The sequence below is a fragment of the Penicillium psychrosexuale genome (genome assembly GCF_028828465.1).
Source record: "Penicillium psychrosexuale strain IBT 29551 chromosome Unknown utg000002l, whole genome shotgun sequence".
NCBI lineage: Eukaryota > Fungi > Ascomycota > Eurotiomycetes > Eurotiales > Aspergillaceae > Penicillium > Penicillium psychrosexuale.
In genome coordinates, this window is record NW_026643187.1 from 2914716 (window position 1) to 2931541 (window position 16826).

At 49.4% G+C, this 16826-nt stretch overlaps 7 protein-coding genes across 7 annotated transcripts; 4 read left to right on the plus strand and 3 right to left on the minus strand.

The window, feature by feature from the left end:
- Positions 1 to 447: 447 nt before the first annotated feature.
- N7518_002288 (3' exoribonuclease family protein) lies at positions 448 to 1455 on the plus strand (the record flags this gene model as incomplete). The annotated part of the gene is made up of 2 exons (XM_057183216.1): positions 448 to 583; positions 638 to 1455. 2 exons carry the CDS (start codon positions 448 to 450, stop codon positions 1453 to 1455), a joined length of 954 nt encoding a protein of 317 aa, XP_057044666.1.
- Positions 1456 to 3269: 1814 nt separating this feature from the next.
- On the plus strand, positions 3270 to 5378 carry N7518_002289 (uncharacterized protein; the record flags this gene model as incomplete). Its single annotated transcript, XM_057183217.1, has 1 exon — positions 3270 to 5378. One exon carries the CDS (start codon positions 3270 to 3272, stop codon positions 5376 to 5378), a length of 2109 nt encoding a protein of 702 aa, XP_057044667.1.
- Positions 5379 to 6341: 963 nt separating this feature from the next.
- On the minus strand, positions 6342 to 8377 carry N7518_002290 (proline--tRNA ligase; the record flags this gene model as incomplete). Its single annotated transcript, XM_057183218.1, has 5 exons — positions 6342 to 6352; positions 6422 to 7482; positions 7535 to 7595; positions 7648 to 7778; positions 7848 to 8377. 5 exons carry the CDS (start codon positions 8375 to 8377, stop codon positions 6342 to 6344), a joined length of 1794 nt encoding a protein of 597 aa, XP_057044668.1.
- Positions 8378 to 8473: 96 nt separating this feature from the next.
- Positions 8474 to 10631, plus strand: N7518_002291 (chaperonin-containing T-complex alpha subunit TCP1; the record flags this gene model as incomplete). Its single annotated transcript, XM_057183219.1, has 6 exons — positions 8474 to 8642; positions 8703 to 8750; positions 8810 to 8895; positions 8950 to 9054; positions 9116 to 10150; positions 10211 to 10631. The coding sequence occupies 6 exons, from the start codon at positions 8474 to 8476 to the stop codon at positions 10592 to 10594; spliced, it is 1827 nt and encodes a 608-aa protein (XP_057044669.1). The 3' UTR covers positions 10595 to 10631.
- A 140-nt stretch (positions 10632 to 10771) lies between these two features.
- Positions 10772 to 11850, minus strand: N7518_002292 (uncharacterized protein; the record flags this gene model as incomplete). Its single annotated transcript, XM_057183220.1, has 2 exons — positions 10772 to 11747; positions 11810 to 11850. The coding sequence occupies 2 exons, from the start codon at positions 11848 to 11850 to the stop codon at positions 10772 to 10774; spliced, it is 1017 nt and encodes a 338-aa protein (XP_057044670.1).
- Positions 11851 to 12186: 336 nt separating this feature from the next.
- On the minus strand, positions 12187 to 14411 carry N7518_002293 (WD40 repeat domain-containing protein; the record flags this gene model as incomplete). The annotated part of the gene is made up of 3 exons (XM_057183221.1): positions 12187 to 13580; positions 13631 to 13744; positions 13796 to 14411. The coding sequence occupies 3 exons, from the start codon at positions 14409 to 14411 to the stop codon at positions 12187 to 12189; spliced, it is 2124 nt and encodes a 707-aa protein (XP_057044671.1).
- A 609-nt stretch (positions 14412 to 15020) lies between these two features.
- N7518_002294 (protein kinase domain-containing protein) lies at positions 15021 to 16209 on the plus strand (the record flags this gene model as incomplete). Its single annotated transcript, XM_057183222.1, has 2 exons — positions 15021 to 15308; positions 15670 to 16209. The coding sequence occupies 2 exons, from the start codon at positions 15021 to 15023 to the stop codon at positions 16207 to 16209; spliced, it is 828 nt and encodes a 275-aa protein (XP_057044672.1).
- Positions 16210 to 16826: the final 617 nt, after the last annotated feature.

A 16826-nucleotide genomic window follows, 5' to 3' on the forward strand; every position in this document is an offset into this window, starting at 1 on the left:
CTTAAGCAATTGTTAGTCGCTGATGCGTAGCAGTAGAGTATTGAAAAACAAGAGTAAAATTGTTGTCATTATCAGATGGTGATGCATGTTTGTTCATGGCCCATTTTTTGTCGCCAAACAGGAGTTGGAACTCTCTCGATCATGTAGACAGGGTTGGAGGGTTTGAAGGGTACTCACTTATAGCATGTTAGTGATGAATGTAGTAAAATATAGCAACTATCATCAAGAGTCTACTCCATCGGCATTAGAAGGAGTTTTCTCAGTAAATCCAGAGTGTGTGAAGAAGAGAAAGGAAACGGAAGAGCAAAAAATCGAAGAAAAGTCGCCAAAAAACCAAACGGCGCTAGGCGGTGGGGCCTACAAACAGTGCAAACTCCCAAGATTTCCGTTTCTGGGACTTTGACCAGGATCTCTCGACAGCTTCAGTTTTGCGCCAAATCACCTAAAATGGCTGATAGAAGACGTATCAATGGGCCACCTGGTGGCACAAGACCTCCAGTCTATGCATCCCTCCAAGAATCCTCGACAGGCGTCGCAAACCGCGCCCAGCGCCAGCGCCAACCCACCGAACTACGGAAAATCTGTATGAATTGCCGACAAGCTTCTTGTTGATCGCAGCTAACCTTCAATGCTCTAGTTCTCAAAACGGGACTGATTCCGACCGCCTCAGGCTCTTCATACCTTGAATTTGAACCATCCGCTTCCCTCGCCGCTGCCCGCTCCAACCCCAAATCTCTGATCCCACCCTCCTCAGCACTCAAATTGGCTTGCACTGTCCACGGACCAAAGCCGCTCCCCCGCTCTGCTGCATTCTCGCCGAACCTTGTTCTCACCACTCATGTCAAGTACGCGCCATTCGCCGCCCGCAAGCGGAAAGGACATATCCGTGATGCCAGCGAGCGTGACCTTGGCGTACATCTAGAGACCGCGCTCCGCGGCGCAATCATCGCCGAGCGCTGGCCCAAGAGTGGTCTGGATATCACTCTTACAATCATTGAAGCAGAGGATGACCGTTGGTGGGGCGATGCTCCCGACTCGCATGATGCGTCTTGGGGAATGATGAACGTTCTCGCCGGTTGTATCACAGCGGCTTCTGCTGCCATTGCAGATGCCCACATTGACTGTCTTGACCTTGTATCCGGTGGTGTTGCTGCTCTTGTCTCGGACGACTCAAATCAGTCGGCATCATCTGCCCCGCGACTCATGCTTGACATTGATCCAGCGGAACACCGATCGATTTTGTCGGCTTGTGTGGTGGCATACATGCCTGCGCGCGATGAGATTACTGAGCTCTGGCTCAAGGGCGATAGCTCAAGGGTTGACCTTGAAAAAGACGATGGACGTACGGGTCATGAAGCTTTGATCGACGGAGCTGTTGATGCGGCTCGTGGCGCTAATACTGTCTTGGCCGAGACTGTAAGGGAATCTATCGCTACGTCTTTTGCTCGCGTCTAAAATACTCACATCACATAACGAATGAATGAAGTTTATTGGCTCTATCATTAATGTAGCAATAGGCTAATTTTTTGTGTTCCTATTTACCGATCCATTTGACGCTGTGTCACAAGATTAGAAGATGCCCTAGAAAGCAAGAATATATCTAGAGTACGGAGTAGTGGGTTTGTAAACAATAACCTAAGATCTTAATAAGTTGCTACTATGGTGTTTTTACTCCGTACTTGCTTTTATATTCATACCTTTTTGCATGTAATTTTCCCTCGGTGTTGTTGTTGTCTAAAATAGGTAGGCTTCATTGATATACAACGGAGACTACAACACATGATCGCAGTACCATACTCCGTGGGTCGTCTTTCAATAATGGTATGTTGTTAGTTAGAGTATGGAGTAGTTACAAGACAATAATTTAATTGACTAACATAATTATTTTCATGTTCTAAAAAAAACTGGTCAAAGCCAAAAAGAAAGGGGTAGATAGAGTTGGACGTTAGATTCTCCCCTAAAACATATTATGCCGATCTACGGAGTAGGCAAGGCCCATCGGAATCGATCGATCGTGGGACATCGGATCTAAGTAGTTCGTGGCATACAACCAATGGGTACATACAATATGTTGAACAAAGTATGAAGTACTACCACAATAGGACTTGGAAGGAGTCGCGAACTCCTGCAGCGTTTTGGCAGGGTTCAACATGAAAGATCGACCTCAATTTGCCCCTGAGAGTGAACATAGTACGGTATACTAGTCATGTACTCCGTAATACGTACAACATAATATAGCGAGGAGGACGCTACTGCGGAAAGGAATCCGAGACCCGCTCCAAAGACCTTTTTGCTCTTTGTCCCTGAAACCAACTTCAAAGCTCCATCCGACTTTAGCACTATTCAAATAGCCAGAGCCCGGCCGTAAATGGTACAGCGTATGTACTTGGTTCATGTGTTCCCGCTAAGCAGACGGCTCACGGTCTGGCGATCACCTCATCACACCAATGACCGGCTTGCGCGGAAATTGGAAGCTCCATCGCATGCCACAATTCAAGCCCCGAATCCACTATCGTTCTCTCCCGCTCGACAGAATTAGACATTGAAACCCCTCGATGAACCGCTGATTGGTGCACGATCGCTGGTGGATGCTGTTGGAACTCACCTAGAGCAGCTTCTCGCCCATCGACCAGCGATATGGATCCTGTCAAAAAACTTCACGTGTGGATCATAGCTTCGGATGGGGCAGCCTATGATCCAGTCTGAACGTTTTCTTCCACGCGCTGCGAAATCGACTCATTCAGATCTAGTTCTGGGTAACCTTTTTTTTCTCGAGATTGACTCGAAAGGAAGAGGAAGACTCGACTCGAGCTGCAATTGCCCAATTATATTTCCAAACAAAGAAAAAGGGCATACGGAGTAGATCCTGGGAAATTCAGATCTTAGGATCATGGAGAAGACCGGGTCGCTGCCCCTGATTCAGACACAAGACCGGCGATAGATCTGCACTCTGCTGTGACAAGATACCTAGTCCGTACTGGGGCCCTGTTCTACTTTTGGGACTTCGCGACTTGACTTACTTGACTTTCTTCTTCTTTTTCCTGCCTTCTGATGATATGACACCTGAACTGTGTGACGGTCTTCAATTCTTCGAGCTTAGATGTCATGACATCAACTTGTTCAATTCTTTATGACCGCTGGTCTTGTCGCTCTCTTAATTATTAGCTTGACTTTATTGTATTTTATTTTCCTCCGTCTACACTACCGTTGTCTTTCATTTTCCAATTGCGCGCCGGTTTTGCGCTTGATATCTACTTCAATTCTTCAAGATGGTGCCATTAAAGAAACTATTCCACACGGACAAGTCTCTTTCTCGTTCAGTAACCACCCCTGGACACGAGGACTGTGGAATAGACCTACGCTATTTTCGAACGGCGGTTGACTCGCCTACACGAAGTCCATTTGAGGGTGGTTTCCCGTCCAGAAATTCGCAGTCACTAGATGTGGGTCATCATTTTGATCAGATCGAGAAGCACTTCGAAGATCTACATGATAGACTGGAACGGCCGATATCTCCTCAACCCCAATTACAGCCTCTCAGCACTCATTTCGCGCTCTCTAAATCTCAAAATGACCGACATATCGACTTGATGGAAGCTCTGTTCTCCACGGATCCAAAAACTACCCCGGAACCACTTTCTCCTCCTGCTAGCCTATACAACGAAGATGTTGCGGAACGAAACATGACCCGGTTTATACGGATTCAATACCGCAATGGACTTGCTAGCTCTGGTATACTTTCGGCCCTATACCAAGAGGATGTGGCCGACAGAAATATTGCAAAATATAACGCACCTGGTCGCCCTTTGTCTCACTTAAGTTCTCCGTCATCGCCAGCTGCGCCTGGTACGGTACGGATTCCAGAAAGCCAACAGCGCAAAGACAGGAAGCGGGAACCAGGGAAGCCTAGCTGGACGTCAGCAGAAAATCTACGGACAAAGCCCTCGCCAGATGATGGCTCGGGTACTTCATCTCCACGATCACAGTCGCAGCTTGGCAATCGCCTCAGACCCCAGAGATCTGCGCCGAGCCTCTCCGCGGACGAGGGCTTTGTCCCACAAGGAGATGCACCCCCAGCTCCTGTCCCGCGTTTGGGTGTTCCTCCTGCCTATAAACAAGGCAAAAGGTGGAGCAACACTCCTCTGCCTGATAGTCCTACAATTCCTATCCCCATGGGTGAAAGTGGCGGCGCCGCGGAGGCGCCACGACCACCTGCTACAATAGATCGCAGGACACAAGGATCGCTTCCTCCGCCACAGTTATCAGAATTAGTTTCCAAAAAGAATGCGCGAGGACTTTCAATCAATACAAAATTAGCTGCCAAAGGACGCCCAAAAATTGCGCATCGTGCCATCCAGCCGCCAACGCCCTCGACTTGCGAATTGACGCAGGCTCCTAGCATCGCAGAAGTCATGAACAGTCCTCTGCCAGTTCCCAGCCCAATCAGCCCCCCAAAATCATCTCCACGCTTCAAACCCTCGGACGTGATGGAATTTTTCACCAAGGCTTATAAGTCCGTTCAAAGCTCCCACACAACATACGAGACGCTGCAGGACGCCATAGTCCGCGAGGTCAATTCCCACGAGGCATTCCGTCGAGTCCCCGTGCCCGCCTCGGGGCCTCCATTCACACCCTCGGCAGACCAAGCCGAATTCAGCAACTGCTCCAGACCAGCAACGGGACTCCACCGAAGCGCTTCAGCGAAGAAGCGGCTCATGAACAGGAACTCATACAAGCACAAGAGGGCCCCCGAAACCCGCCGTAGCATCTCAACAAGTGTCGGCTACGACCGCCTCCTACGAAAAGTCTCCGGCTCCCCCGCTCGCCGTCGACACACTGATGCCCCACCCCCAACCCCAGGCTTCCTGGCCGAATTCCAACCTCGCACAGAGCCCATCATCACCCGCCCCGGATCCGGAGAGCCAATCACGTATCTGGATGTACTACACGCAAGCAGTGAACATCAACCTCTCTCAACCGGCGGCTGCGCAAGCCTCTCTGTATCTCGCAAACAAGGACGCTCGAAATCTATCGGCGACCTCTGCTCGGGCTCTAATATGCCTTTTGTCCCCGGGACAGTCTACTGTATGCAAGCTCACTCAGCTCCTTCGAGTGATTCCTCGCATGAAGACAGTGATGATGATATCATTCAGCTTCCTAACCCGTGTCCCCCGCCGCGTGTGCAGATCGAAGGTGTCGACGAGAATAACGTCCGCTATGTCATCGATACTGCTTCGCCGGATGAGGCACAAAAACTTATGTACTGGCCTCACCAAGTTCGCCGCAATGGTACCACCAGTCCTTACGGGAATAGTCTGTCACCGTTGTCTCGCGCTCGCATGCAGCTTCGTGGTTCGCGCTCGGTTGAGACTTACTAGGATGGAATCAACGTTCTTTTTTGCAACCCAGGCGGGATGTTTCTATTTTGCCGCATGATAACGATGCCCCCATGACTTTCTCCCTCTCTCTCACCTTCTTGCTTCCTCTAAAAAAGCCGTTCAATCCGTTCCAATCTTGGCCGTGTCGGATCAACCTTCGATATGCCGGCCAATCTTTGTCATAATCATACACCTTGTACCCATATATCCTGTCATATATTAACCCTAGTCTATCTCTCATCCTTTTTTCTTTTTCTCTTGTCTTATACTGGACCTCCAATTATTTCCTTATCTTGTCTTATTACCGTGCTTGCATGATTTGGCCGGAGTTGCTCATTATTATCACAGGTGTATATTGAAGCTCCATAGCGTTTGACATATCTATCAATATCCTATTACTCGCCCTGCAATAATTGTCTCTCCCCTCATAGACGAAATGGGTATTGTTTGCCAATTTCAGTTTGCCTCCTGTGCTATGGTACTTTGATCAACTCATACTATCGTATCCCGCTACATTCTTCTTTTCCGTATCAGCTTCTGTTTCTCGTTCGAGAGAGGCTCGGCTTAGGATTTCGGATCCCCAGCGTGCATATCTTGTGCTATTTGTGCGCTATTTATTGATAGCTTGATACTGGTTTACGGGATTGCCGATAAACGAAAGGAAATAAAATCCCAGAAAAGCAATAATAATGACATGTCTCATTTTCATAATATCATTGCCACTACCTGCCATTTCCCCTTAAAACTCCACATTGACAAATCAACATATTGAAGGGACGCCTTGGAACCCACAGAAGAAAATGCCATATTGTCTGATACTTCGACTTGTTTCACTATGCACCGGAGAGTGTCGCAAAATACAATTCCCTCGGTACTCGATGGTAGCGACCACTGGTGCTTTGGACTGCATGGTAGTTCTGGCGGCAGCAGATGCAAGTCCTGATATGGATGCAACGCAATAGCTTAATAAGAGCCTATATCGAGATAATTAGCGTTTTTTAAGAATCATTGGGGGGTACGAAACTAGGGGGGTAGAAACTTACGGCCAAACATGCACCACTTCTCAGCGAAGCGCTGGCACTTGGGGTTGCAGCAGGGAGTAACACCTTGCTCAATACCCTCGGGCTGCTCGAAAGGAATGCACAGAGACTTGGCGCCCATGCTGGGAGCCTTAGCATCCTCAGCCTCGCCGGAGTCTTCCTCGGCCTTGCGGGCACTCATTTCCTTGATCTGGTCCTCGCACTCCTCGGTCAAGCAGTGGGGGATGACGCAGAGGTTCTTGTTGTTCAGAGCGGGAACAAAGTCATCCCACTTGGTGATCTGGATGCGGTGAGCCTTGAACTGCTCGTCAGCGCGGTTATACAGGTCGGTTTGGATGGTCTCAAGAAGCGCAGACACGCCAGTAGCCAGCTCAGGGATCGGAATACTGCCCTTGCCATCTTTGCCGGGGATATCACGGCGGGCGGTGGTGACAAAGTGGCCAGCGGACTCGCCAGGGCCGAACTCAATGCGCAGAGGCACACCGCGGAGCTCGTACTGGTTGAACTTCCAGCCGGGGGAGTAACTACTCTTGTCGCTGTCGGCACGGATGCCGGCGGCAACGAGGACGGCGACGAGACCGTCGACCTCGACATTGAGCTTCTCGCGCTCCTCTTCAGTGGTTTTGGCTGTAAGACCGACTGGAACAATGATAACCTGGACCTCAGCCACACGAGGAGGCAGGACTAGACCCTTGTTGTCACTGTGGATCATGACCATGACACCCAGTGATCGGGTCGACAGACCCCAGGAGTTCTGCCAGACGTGCAGAGGGGGCTTCTTCTCATCGACCGTGGAGGTGGGATCCTCAACGGTGATGCCGAACATCTTACTAAAGTTCTGACCCAGTCCGTGGGATGTACCACCCTGAATACCACGGCCAGTGGCGGGGATGTAGCCCTCGACAGTGGTGGTGTAGCTACCGCCGGCGAACTTCTCCTTCTCGGTCTTCTGGCCCTTAACAACAGGCACAGCAAGGAGCTCCTTGTAAATCTTGGCATAGTAGTCAAGGATGCTCAGGACCTCCTCGCGGGCAGCACCTTCAGTCAGGTGAGCAGTGTGACCTCTGCACATTGTTAGTATGTCATTTTCAACAGAGAAGAATGTCAAAAACGTACTCTTGCCAAAGGAATTCTCTTGAACGGAGGAGTGGTTGAGGGTGCTTGAATTCCCATCTCACTGTGGATATTAGTAACACTTCGAGGGTATGGAGAAAGAACGGAGGCCGCACCGACTGAGTTCCACTGGTTGAGACGAAGGGGGAGATCACGGTGACTGCGGATCCACTTGGCGTAGTAGGGGTACATGACAGTCTCCGAAGTAGGGCGAATGGCAATCTTCTTCTCCAGGGGGGTCGAGCCACTAGAAGTTTATGTCAGTGTAGTTCAATTGAATTATAAAAAGGTATTATAGGGTCGAGGGATGGCATACGCATGCGTGACCCAGGCGACTTCAGCGGCAAAGCCCTCAATGTGGTCCTTCTCCCGCTGAAGGACATCCTCAGACACGAATAGAGGGAAAGAGCAGTTCTTGACACCCATGCCCTTGATGGCTTTGTTGAAGTATTCCTGAATCTCCTCCCAGATGAAGAACAACGCAGGCTTGAGAATGAAGCAACCGGAGACATCATAGTAGTCCAGCAAATCACCCTTGGTGAGAACCTGCTGGTACCAGCCGGAGAAGTCCTCCTCCTTCAAGACATCAATACCGATCAAAGCGGCACCATCAACCTTCTTCTTAGAAGCTTTCTTAGCCTCTTGCTTGCCGATACCCTTCTCTCCCTTATTTGAGGCCTTCTTGTCAGCCTTATCGGCCTTCAGTTTCGCGAGCTTCGCGGCTTTTTTAGCGGCGTTCTTTGACTCACCCGCCTTGTCATCGGCGGGGGTTTCAGTGCGGTCAGGCAAGGTCTGGGGGGCAGCGCCCTCGGGGGCGCGGTCTTCGCTGGGGTTCTGGCTAGCCATGTTGAAGAAGCGAGTGTCTGACTAGACAATGAAAGAGAGACCCAGTAGGATTGTAAGCAAGCGAAATCGGGGTATGACTCCCCTCCTTGAAGTGGGATGCGATATCGAAAATTACCAGCACACCGCTTCGGCAGAACTTTTAGTGCCCACAGCACCCCCCCAGAAGCCAGACAGCTCTGCCATCGCACTCGAATAGCTCATATCACATCGTCTGTTTTAAATATGGCAGGCATTTTTGAGGCGCCGCGGAATGCGGACACGCTCTGTGAGTTTTCATCTGAACCATCATCGTTTTCGTTGCAATAAACTGACCATTCTCGCACAGTCTTGGGTGGGCAGAAAATCACCGGTGCTGATGTCCGTGAGCAGAATGGTATGTTGAATTATTGATGGATTTCCCGTTCTTGAGGATGGATAACTGATTCCTTGCAGTTCTGGCAACACAAGCCATCGCTAATGTCATCAAATCCTCCTTCGGTCCGTCCGGTTTGGACAAGATGATGGTGGATGACATAGGGGTATGGAAACGATAAACCCCGCAGAGCTTGGCTGCAACTTCTAACATCTGACAGGATGTGACTGTGACGAATGATGGCGCTACTATTCTGTCTCTTCTTGATATTGAGCACCCTGCGGGCAAGATCCTCGTTGAGCTGGCCCAACAACAGGACAAGGAGGTACGGGCCTCTACAACACATCTTCAAACGCACACGCTGATAATGATTTCAAATTCAATAGGTCGGAGATGGCACCACCTCGGTTGTTCTGATCGCCGCTGAGCTTCTCCGGAGAGGCAACGAGTTGATGAAGAACCGTATACACCCTACTACGATCATCAACGGATACCGAATTGCCCTGCGCGAGGCCGTCAAGTATATGAATGAAAATATTACGACTAAGGTGGATAATATCGGGAGGGAGAGCTTGGTCAACATTGCGAAGACTTCCATGTCCAGCAAGATCATCGGTTCCGATTCCGATTTCTTTGCAAACATGTGTGTGGACGCAATGCTGCAGGTGAAGTCTTTGAACCAGAGAGGCGAAGTCAAATACCCAGTCAAGGCCGTGAACCTGCTTAAGGCCCACGGAAAAAGTGGCACTGAGTCCGTACTCGTGGACGGTTACGCGTTGAACTGCACTGTTGCTTCCCAGGCTATGACCACACACGTGGCCGACGCCAAGATCGCCATTCTCGATATGAACCTGCAAAAGGAGCGGATGAAGCTCGGTGTTCAGATTACAGTGGAAGACCCCGATCAACTGGAGAAGATCCGTCAGCGAGAGTCCGGCATTGTTATGGAGCGTGTTGATATGATTCTGAAGTCTGGTGCCAATGTCGTCCTCACGACTAAGGGCATCGACGACATGGTTCTTAAGCTCTTCATTGAAAAGGGGGCCATGGCAGTCCGCCGCTGCAAGAAGGAAGACCTGCGCCGCATTGCTAGGGCCACCGGTGCTACCATGATCAGCACCCTCTCTGACCTCAACGGAGATGAGAAGTTCGACGCATCACACCTTGGACACGCAGAGTCAGTTTCGCAAGAACGTATCTCGGACGACGAGTGTATCCTGATCAGGGGTACCAAGATCCACACTGCGGCTTCCATTATTCTCCGTGGTGCCAACGAGTACAGCTTGGACGAGATGGAGCGCTCTGTTCACGACTCTCTGTGTGCGATCAAGCGCACTCTGGAAAGCGGGAGCATTGTTCCCGGCGGTGGAGCCGTGGAAACCGCACTTCACATCTACCTTGAGGAATTCGCAGTCACAGTGGTAAGTAATACAATTCGCTATTCTTTGCTCCTATATCGGTTTCTAACTTTTTTACTAAAGGGCTCACGTGAGCAACTGGCCATTGGCGAGTTCGCACAGTCTCTCCTTGTCATTCCTCAGACTCTGGCAGTCAACGCAGCGAAGGATTCATCTGAGCTTGTTGCCCAGCTCCGTGTCCGCCACGCCCTGTCACAGCGTGTGCAGGATGGCGATGCTAACGAGGAGGAGAAGGCCATCGCCAAGAAGAAGACCTACCGCAACTACGGCTTGGATCTGACGAAGGGACGGGTTCACGACACTTTGAAGGCCGGTGTGCTGGAGCCCAGCATGAGCAAGATCAAGCAACTCAAGAGTGCTGTGGAGGCTTGCATATCCATCATGCGTATTGACACGATCATCAAGCTGGACCCCGAGCAGCAGCAGGATGACGGCCACGGCCACTAAGCCTAAGCTTACTTTGACTACCCCAATCCCAAAAAAAATGGCAGTAATATGATGTGACATAGATGATAAGCAGTAGTAAATTTTCATTTTCGCTGCACTGCATATGAACGAATTTCTCTCAAAGTAGATACATGAAGCTCGTAGCCCTAAATAACCATTCTACTAGATCTATATCCCTCACTGCCGCCTGGCAGCCATCAACTTCCGGTATTCCTCAACGATATTCCTCCGCTCACCAGCCAATTCCTCACGGCGTCTCAAACTCCCAACCGCAGCAGGCACATTGGCAACATCAACCTTAGCCCCACCACGCACTTTGAAGATCTCCCGGGGTTTAACCAATTGAGGCGGCGCTTTCGCAACCTCGAATGGATTCCTCTTCCGCTCCTCGTCGCGCTTCTTCAGCTTAGCCCAAGGATCAGGATCATCATCCCCGCTATCAGCGTCCCCATTAGCATTCGTCCCCTTCTTCTTGCTTTTCTTCGCAGCCTTCTTCTTCCCCCCAGCAGCCTCAATCTCCCACTCTTTCCACTGCCGCAACTCAGCCTCCATCTCTTCCTCCCTCTCTTCCCGCTCCTCCTGCTCCTTGTCACGGATCTTAGCATCCTGCTCACGCCACCCCTTCTGCAATCGCAGCAGGTGCTTCTCATGCTTCGTCCGCTTGTGTTGCTCCTTGTTCTTGGCATCACCCGTCTTGACCGACTTGGTCATCTGCGACAATGGCATTTCGCGATCAACACGTGCTACAAACTCGGCCAGCCGCTCGCCAGGCATGATCTTGGGCGTTTCAGTCTTCTCCTTGACGGCGGGTTTGGGTTTTTGTGTCTCCGCTGCCTTCGCGGGCTTCTTCGATGACGCTGTTGAGTCTTCTGTGGCATTGCGCTTGCGCTTGTTCGGGCGCTCGCCCGTCTCTAGTCCTGATGGCGCCCGTCGACCCGTCTGCTGGTATTGCATTAGGCGGCGGAATGCTTTCGGGGTGTCGTCTTCGGTGACAGTCTTGAGGCGGTGGGTGGGTGCTTTGTTGGCGCTCTGGTTCTGGTCTTTGCCTTGGTTCTTGTTGACGAGTTTTTTGCCATTCTTGCCTAGCTTAGGCTTGACTAGATCGCGGACTGGAAGGGCTTTTGCGATCTCTGAGGGTGGGAGATTGAAGTGGCTGCCGCGAGTGGAATTGTCAGTTTTGGGCTTTGAATAAACTTGGTAATTACTAGTGCTCACGCTATATCGGCTTCGCCACGTCTCTTGTGTTTGTGAGGCATTTTGGGTGGTTTTGCAATGGAAGTTTGGAGGATTGGAGTTGTTGGCGGAACTTTTTTTCATCGAGGTTAGCCTTATCTTACTTATCGCTCTATGGGCGGTCCACGGATATCCCCAGCATTCGCCTTTGAAAATATCAGTGTATTGGCATACTCGAGAAAGAAGTAATTGAACTTGATGAATGAGGGATATGTTTGTTCAGATAATGCAAATAAGTCCGAGATAAAGGGTATGCTTCGCTAATAATATGCCCCCAAACGCCAGTAAAATGCCCACAGGCAAAAAAAGAACACCTAGGAAAATGCAAAACAATAACAATCACAGAAGAAACCGGGGAATCATTCGTCTTCATCGTCAATTGAGTCTTTCATATCAGCCCAGCCACACATGTGGCGTTTACCCTCAGTTTCACCACCGTTTCGAAGCTCGCGAGCCTCAGGTCCCTCACGCCAGCATCGAGCATCGTAGTCATCACTCACGGAAATGAGTTCGCCAGATGGTGTCCAGGACAAACCAGTGACCTCTTTCTGATGACCTTCGATGAGGGGAGTGCCTGATTGGTAAATTGGGATGGTATCTTCGAGACGGCCGGACAAGCCGATTCCAGAGTTGGTGCGACGAAGACCTGAGCGAGTGGTGAAAAGGGAAGTCCTGCTAGGCAGAGATTCGGCTGGTGTTTTCACGGTAGAGTTGAGGAATCGTTCATCGGTAGGGAAGAGGATGGGGCAGTGGTCACTGCTCCCAGTTGCCAACATCTCCGGATGATCGTAGCTTGCTTTGCGCACAGCCAACTTCACATAGAATGAGGATATTTGGAGGCGAGGATGGCGGAAACCATAGAGAGGCCCAAGACCGTCCTTGTCGGAGCCTCCAGTCCTTCGTGGACGGTTGTTGTTGAGCGAGAGTTCAGGCGCATGTCCGAGAATTAAGTGTGATGTCGAATATGTGTAAACAGTATTATCCCGGCAAAGTGTGTATAAGCGTGAGCCATCTCCTCCAAATGCCATGGAAGTTAGACCAAAGCGTCGGTACTTCACATGGCTTTCTGGCTCTTGCGTTGTAGATAGAGGAATGACGGGTCGACCACGGCGATTGTTATGGGCTGTTCGCAAGTCCCACAGTCTGACGCTTGCGCTAGCCTCGGAAGCCGTAACAAAAAGATTTTCGCGTCCAGGCGAGAGAAAAGCGAGGGAAGTAACGGTGATGTCGGTTCGGCCAATTGGTGGCGCATCATTTTTGTCCGTGATCGGTTTATGAGAGGTCGTGTATGCATGAGCACCTTGAATGGTATTCAGAACATGCGGATATAACATCTTTGGCTGCGCAGTGGTCAAGACATTTTCGGTCTCGGATAGGGAGCATTGGACTTGCAATGCAGGCCGTTCAAACCCCTTGCAGCGGAGATCCCAGATATTCACATTTCCATCCCGACTGCAAGTAGCAAGAACTTTATTGTTGGATGCCGGTTGGAATTGGACACGCTTAACGGAGGATGAGTGATTCGATAAGCAGTGGATAGGTCGTTGTGTTGTCATATCAATAATAAGAGATGTTTGGTCGCCAGATGCTGTAGCCAGTAGCATGTCGTCCGAGGAGAACTCGAGATCCATGATCGAATTCATGTGCGGACGGAACCCAAGGTATGCATCAGCGAATCCAGGATCCTCGTCAATCGATGAATCCAAGAGCCGAATTCCACCCTCTTCATCGCCCACTGCAACAAGAGAATTTGCTTCCCATTTGTTAGCATGTATAGGACCAGTCAGGTAAAACATGACTCACTGTTGCATGAAGCATTACAAAATGGGAGGGCCACTGAACGCTCCGATCCATAGCTAGAACACATGTGACGGTCCCGCGGTTTCGAATAGAAGTTGGAAGTTAGATCTTGCCAGCCTAGATAAAAGATTAGAGGTGTATAAGAAAGCCATGGGGGTAAATACCAACCAGCGCCAGAGTTAGATCGTAGAGTTACTTTATTTGCCCGAGCCCCCATCACATTTCGCATAAACAAAGCACCAGATGATTGCAATGCCTGGGAGCAGCGCACAGGGGCCACGGGGGGATTTCGTTTGGGTGGACTCGGCGGTGCTGATGCATCAAGGCGGATGTTGATGTTTGGAATTTTAATATCTTGTTCCACATCCTGCGTCGGAGACCGGACACGAACTCTCTTCAGAGGCGAGGATTGCGGCGAGACGACTGAGGAGAATGAGTTCTTTCTTTTCCTGCTAGGGGTGCGAATGAAGTCCTCCGGTAAGCCATCGTGAGGGCTTCTGGTGCTGCCAGCCTTAGAGGTTCTTGAAAAGGCCGGCCCTAGACGATTCACCGCGGGCGATGATAGTGCCCGTAATGCCTGGCGGCTGGTTGAGGGCGTGATAGAAGTATCCCCAACTGGTAATAAAGAGCGCGGGGTAAAGAATCGACGGAATGACCGGGGCGTTACAGTCGGTGGCTTTCTAGGTCTGCGAGTATCGGAAGCAATAGACGGCGGGGATGAGGGTGGCTCTGGAGGAAGGACAGGCTCTGACCGGGGTACTTCCGGGAGATTGAAGGTGTCCATTGTGTGTTGAACAAAAAGCAAAGAGAAAATCAAAGGCTATGCAAGCATTGGTGGTATTGGTGGTGGCTGGAAGGCTAAAGAGGGTCAGAGATTAATCGGGGAAGTTGGATCTTTTCCCGTGTCGCGACGTGACGCGATCGTGTTAAGGCATCTAAGGCATTTCAACCCCCTCCACCCTTAATGCCGAACTCCTTCACTCTAAATTATTCCCCCTTGATGTTTGAATAAGGCAAGTCAGTTTGAATTAGTTCCTAGGTTAAAGTATTTTCCCGGTTTTGGTTTCAAAACGCGTGAAATCACACGATATTGATCAATTTTCAATATCAGACTACTATAATCATGGAACGTTGGAACATCAAATAATTCCCTTGATTAACTTTTAAAGAATGCTCAAACAGAGGGAGATGTCAGGACCTAACTCAGGTTATGTTGTATGCTCGAAGTATAGGTCCTGTCACGTCATGTGACCTACAAGGCTGTATAAACATATATTGTCCAAACATCAAACTACCCTTTCCTCAACCTTTCCCTTGAAACCTAAGCAACATTTGCTCCATTCTAACGACATATGTACCTTGCCTCTCAATCATACTTTTCAATTTCCACAAAATGCCAACTACGACAGCTCTTTCTCCTTTTACGTCCGACCTAGAGTTAAAGTCGTACTGTGAAGACCAAGACTTCCTATGCAACGGAGAGCCCGAGCCTAACAGTCGCTCGCAGACTTTGATCTACCATTTTGAAAACAAAAAGTGGTGGATCAAAGTAACTTTCAAAGGCGCGATTTCTTCTTTCCCCCAAAACAAAACAAAATGCGAACGACGAAAGGAATACCAAGACTTTGTCAAATTGATCGACTTTGATCCCTTGGCCCTTCTGGATGATACTGTATCTGAGGTAATATTGAGCGAAGCCCCGGGAACAGTTGATTCTATCAATCTGCGTCACGACCTAGAAGATACCAGCAATCGGTTTATAAGGCTTGTTGGAAACCTACGGTTCTATATCCGGGAGGACCCATTGAGTGACTTATTTACCATGCCTCCGATTTCCCTCTTTCCGCGCTATCAATATCGCAGAATTGATAGAAGAGGATGAAATCACCGACGGAGTATTCCGCGTTTTACATAGGAGCGACAGAACTCCTTACATCCTCAAAGTAGTCAATCGCCCTCTTTATCAACCACGCGACTCGGATGTCATACAAAAGGAACTAGAGAATCTTGAATATTTCAAAGGCGTGATAGGGATTGTGTAGTCAGCTGGTATTGCGGTGTTTAACAACCTGTATGCGACCTCCCAAAATGTCGAACAAATGGTTATCGGCGGTATTCTATTAGAATACTATAGTGGCGGTTCCTTACAACGTGTTTTAAGTGAACAGCGTATAAGGAGATTCGGTTGGGAGCGATGGGCTATCCAAATTGGGAATGCTTTAAGCATTATTCACGGTGAAAAGAAAACGCATATGGATCTCAAACCTTCAAATATCGTTCTCGACGACGATGGCAATGCGGTTATCATTGATATCAGCGGTATCGGTGGAATAACGTACAACTGGCTTGCCCCAGAGATACGCGGTGAAATGTCACGTTTGGATCTTCCGTTCCAAACTCGTCGATTGAATGATGTTTGGGCCTACGGGAAGATTTTGACTGAAATTGCGTTAAACGCAGGGAACAGTCCGTTTGCGAGAACTCTGAGGTGGGTTGCGGATCATTTAACCAAAGATGTTGACGCCCGGTGGACTCTGTCTGATGGATTATCTCATTTGAAAAATGCTCAATGTGTTGATTAGTTGATGGAAGTGAGCTGAAGCCTCCCCTCTTTCGGTTGCTCTGTACTAATGACCACATAAATTGTCTCTAGATACGGGGTACTCTGTATAAGGAATCAAGGATGTGAGCTAACAGAATGAACAATAAAGAAGGGGCGCCGGAGCACCTAACCCTCTTTATGTAGGCAGTTAAGTGAATTGCTGAATTAAGGATTGGGGTGGCCAAGGCAGGGGCTGCATGATATATGATGTAAACAAGTTGATATTAGTGCGAACATATGTTCATGTACTGCAGGTTGCCTTCTAAAGGGCAAAGTCGATGACTTGACTGCATGTGGTAGTCAGATATATACAATAGACCTTAATGGTTCGATTTCTCTATGTGAGACTACTAGGGATACGATCTTCATCCCCTCCTCTTGCTGTTATAGACTGTTCAATGGATGTAGTTAAGAATAGGTATACTACCTCGTGGCCAGGGTGGCGGAGACAATATTTCCATGTACAACCATGACTCACAAACACAGAAATCTACCATATTCTTACACTAGTGCCATATGGTAAGCCAGATTGTACATAAAAAAGGCGATCAATATACACGGTCTTTCAGCTCCTCAGCTCACTCTTTCGAGAATTGT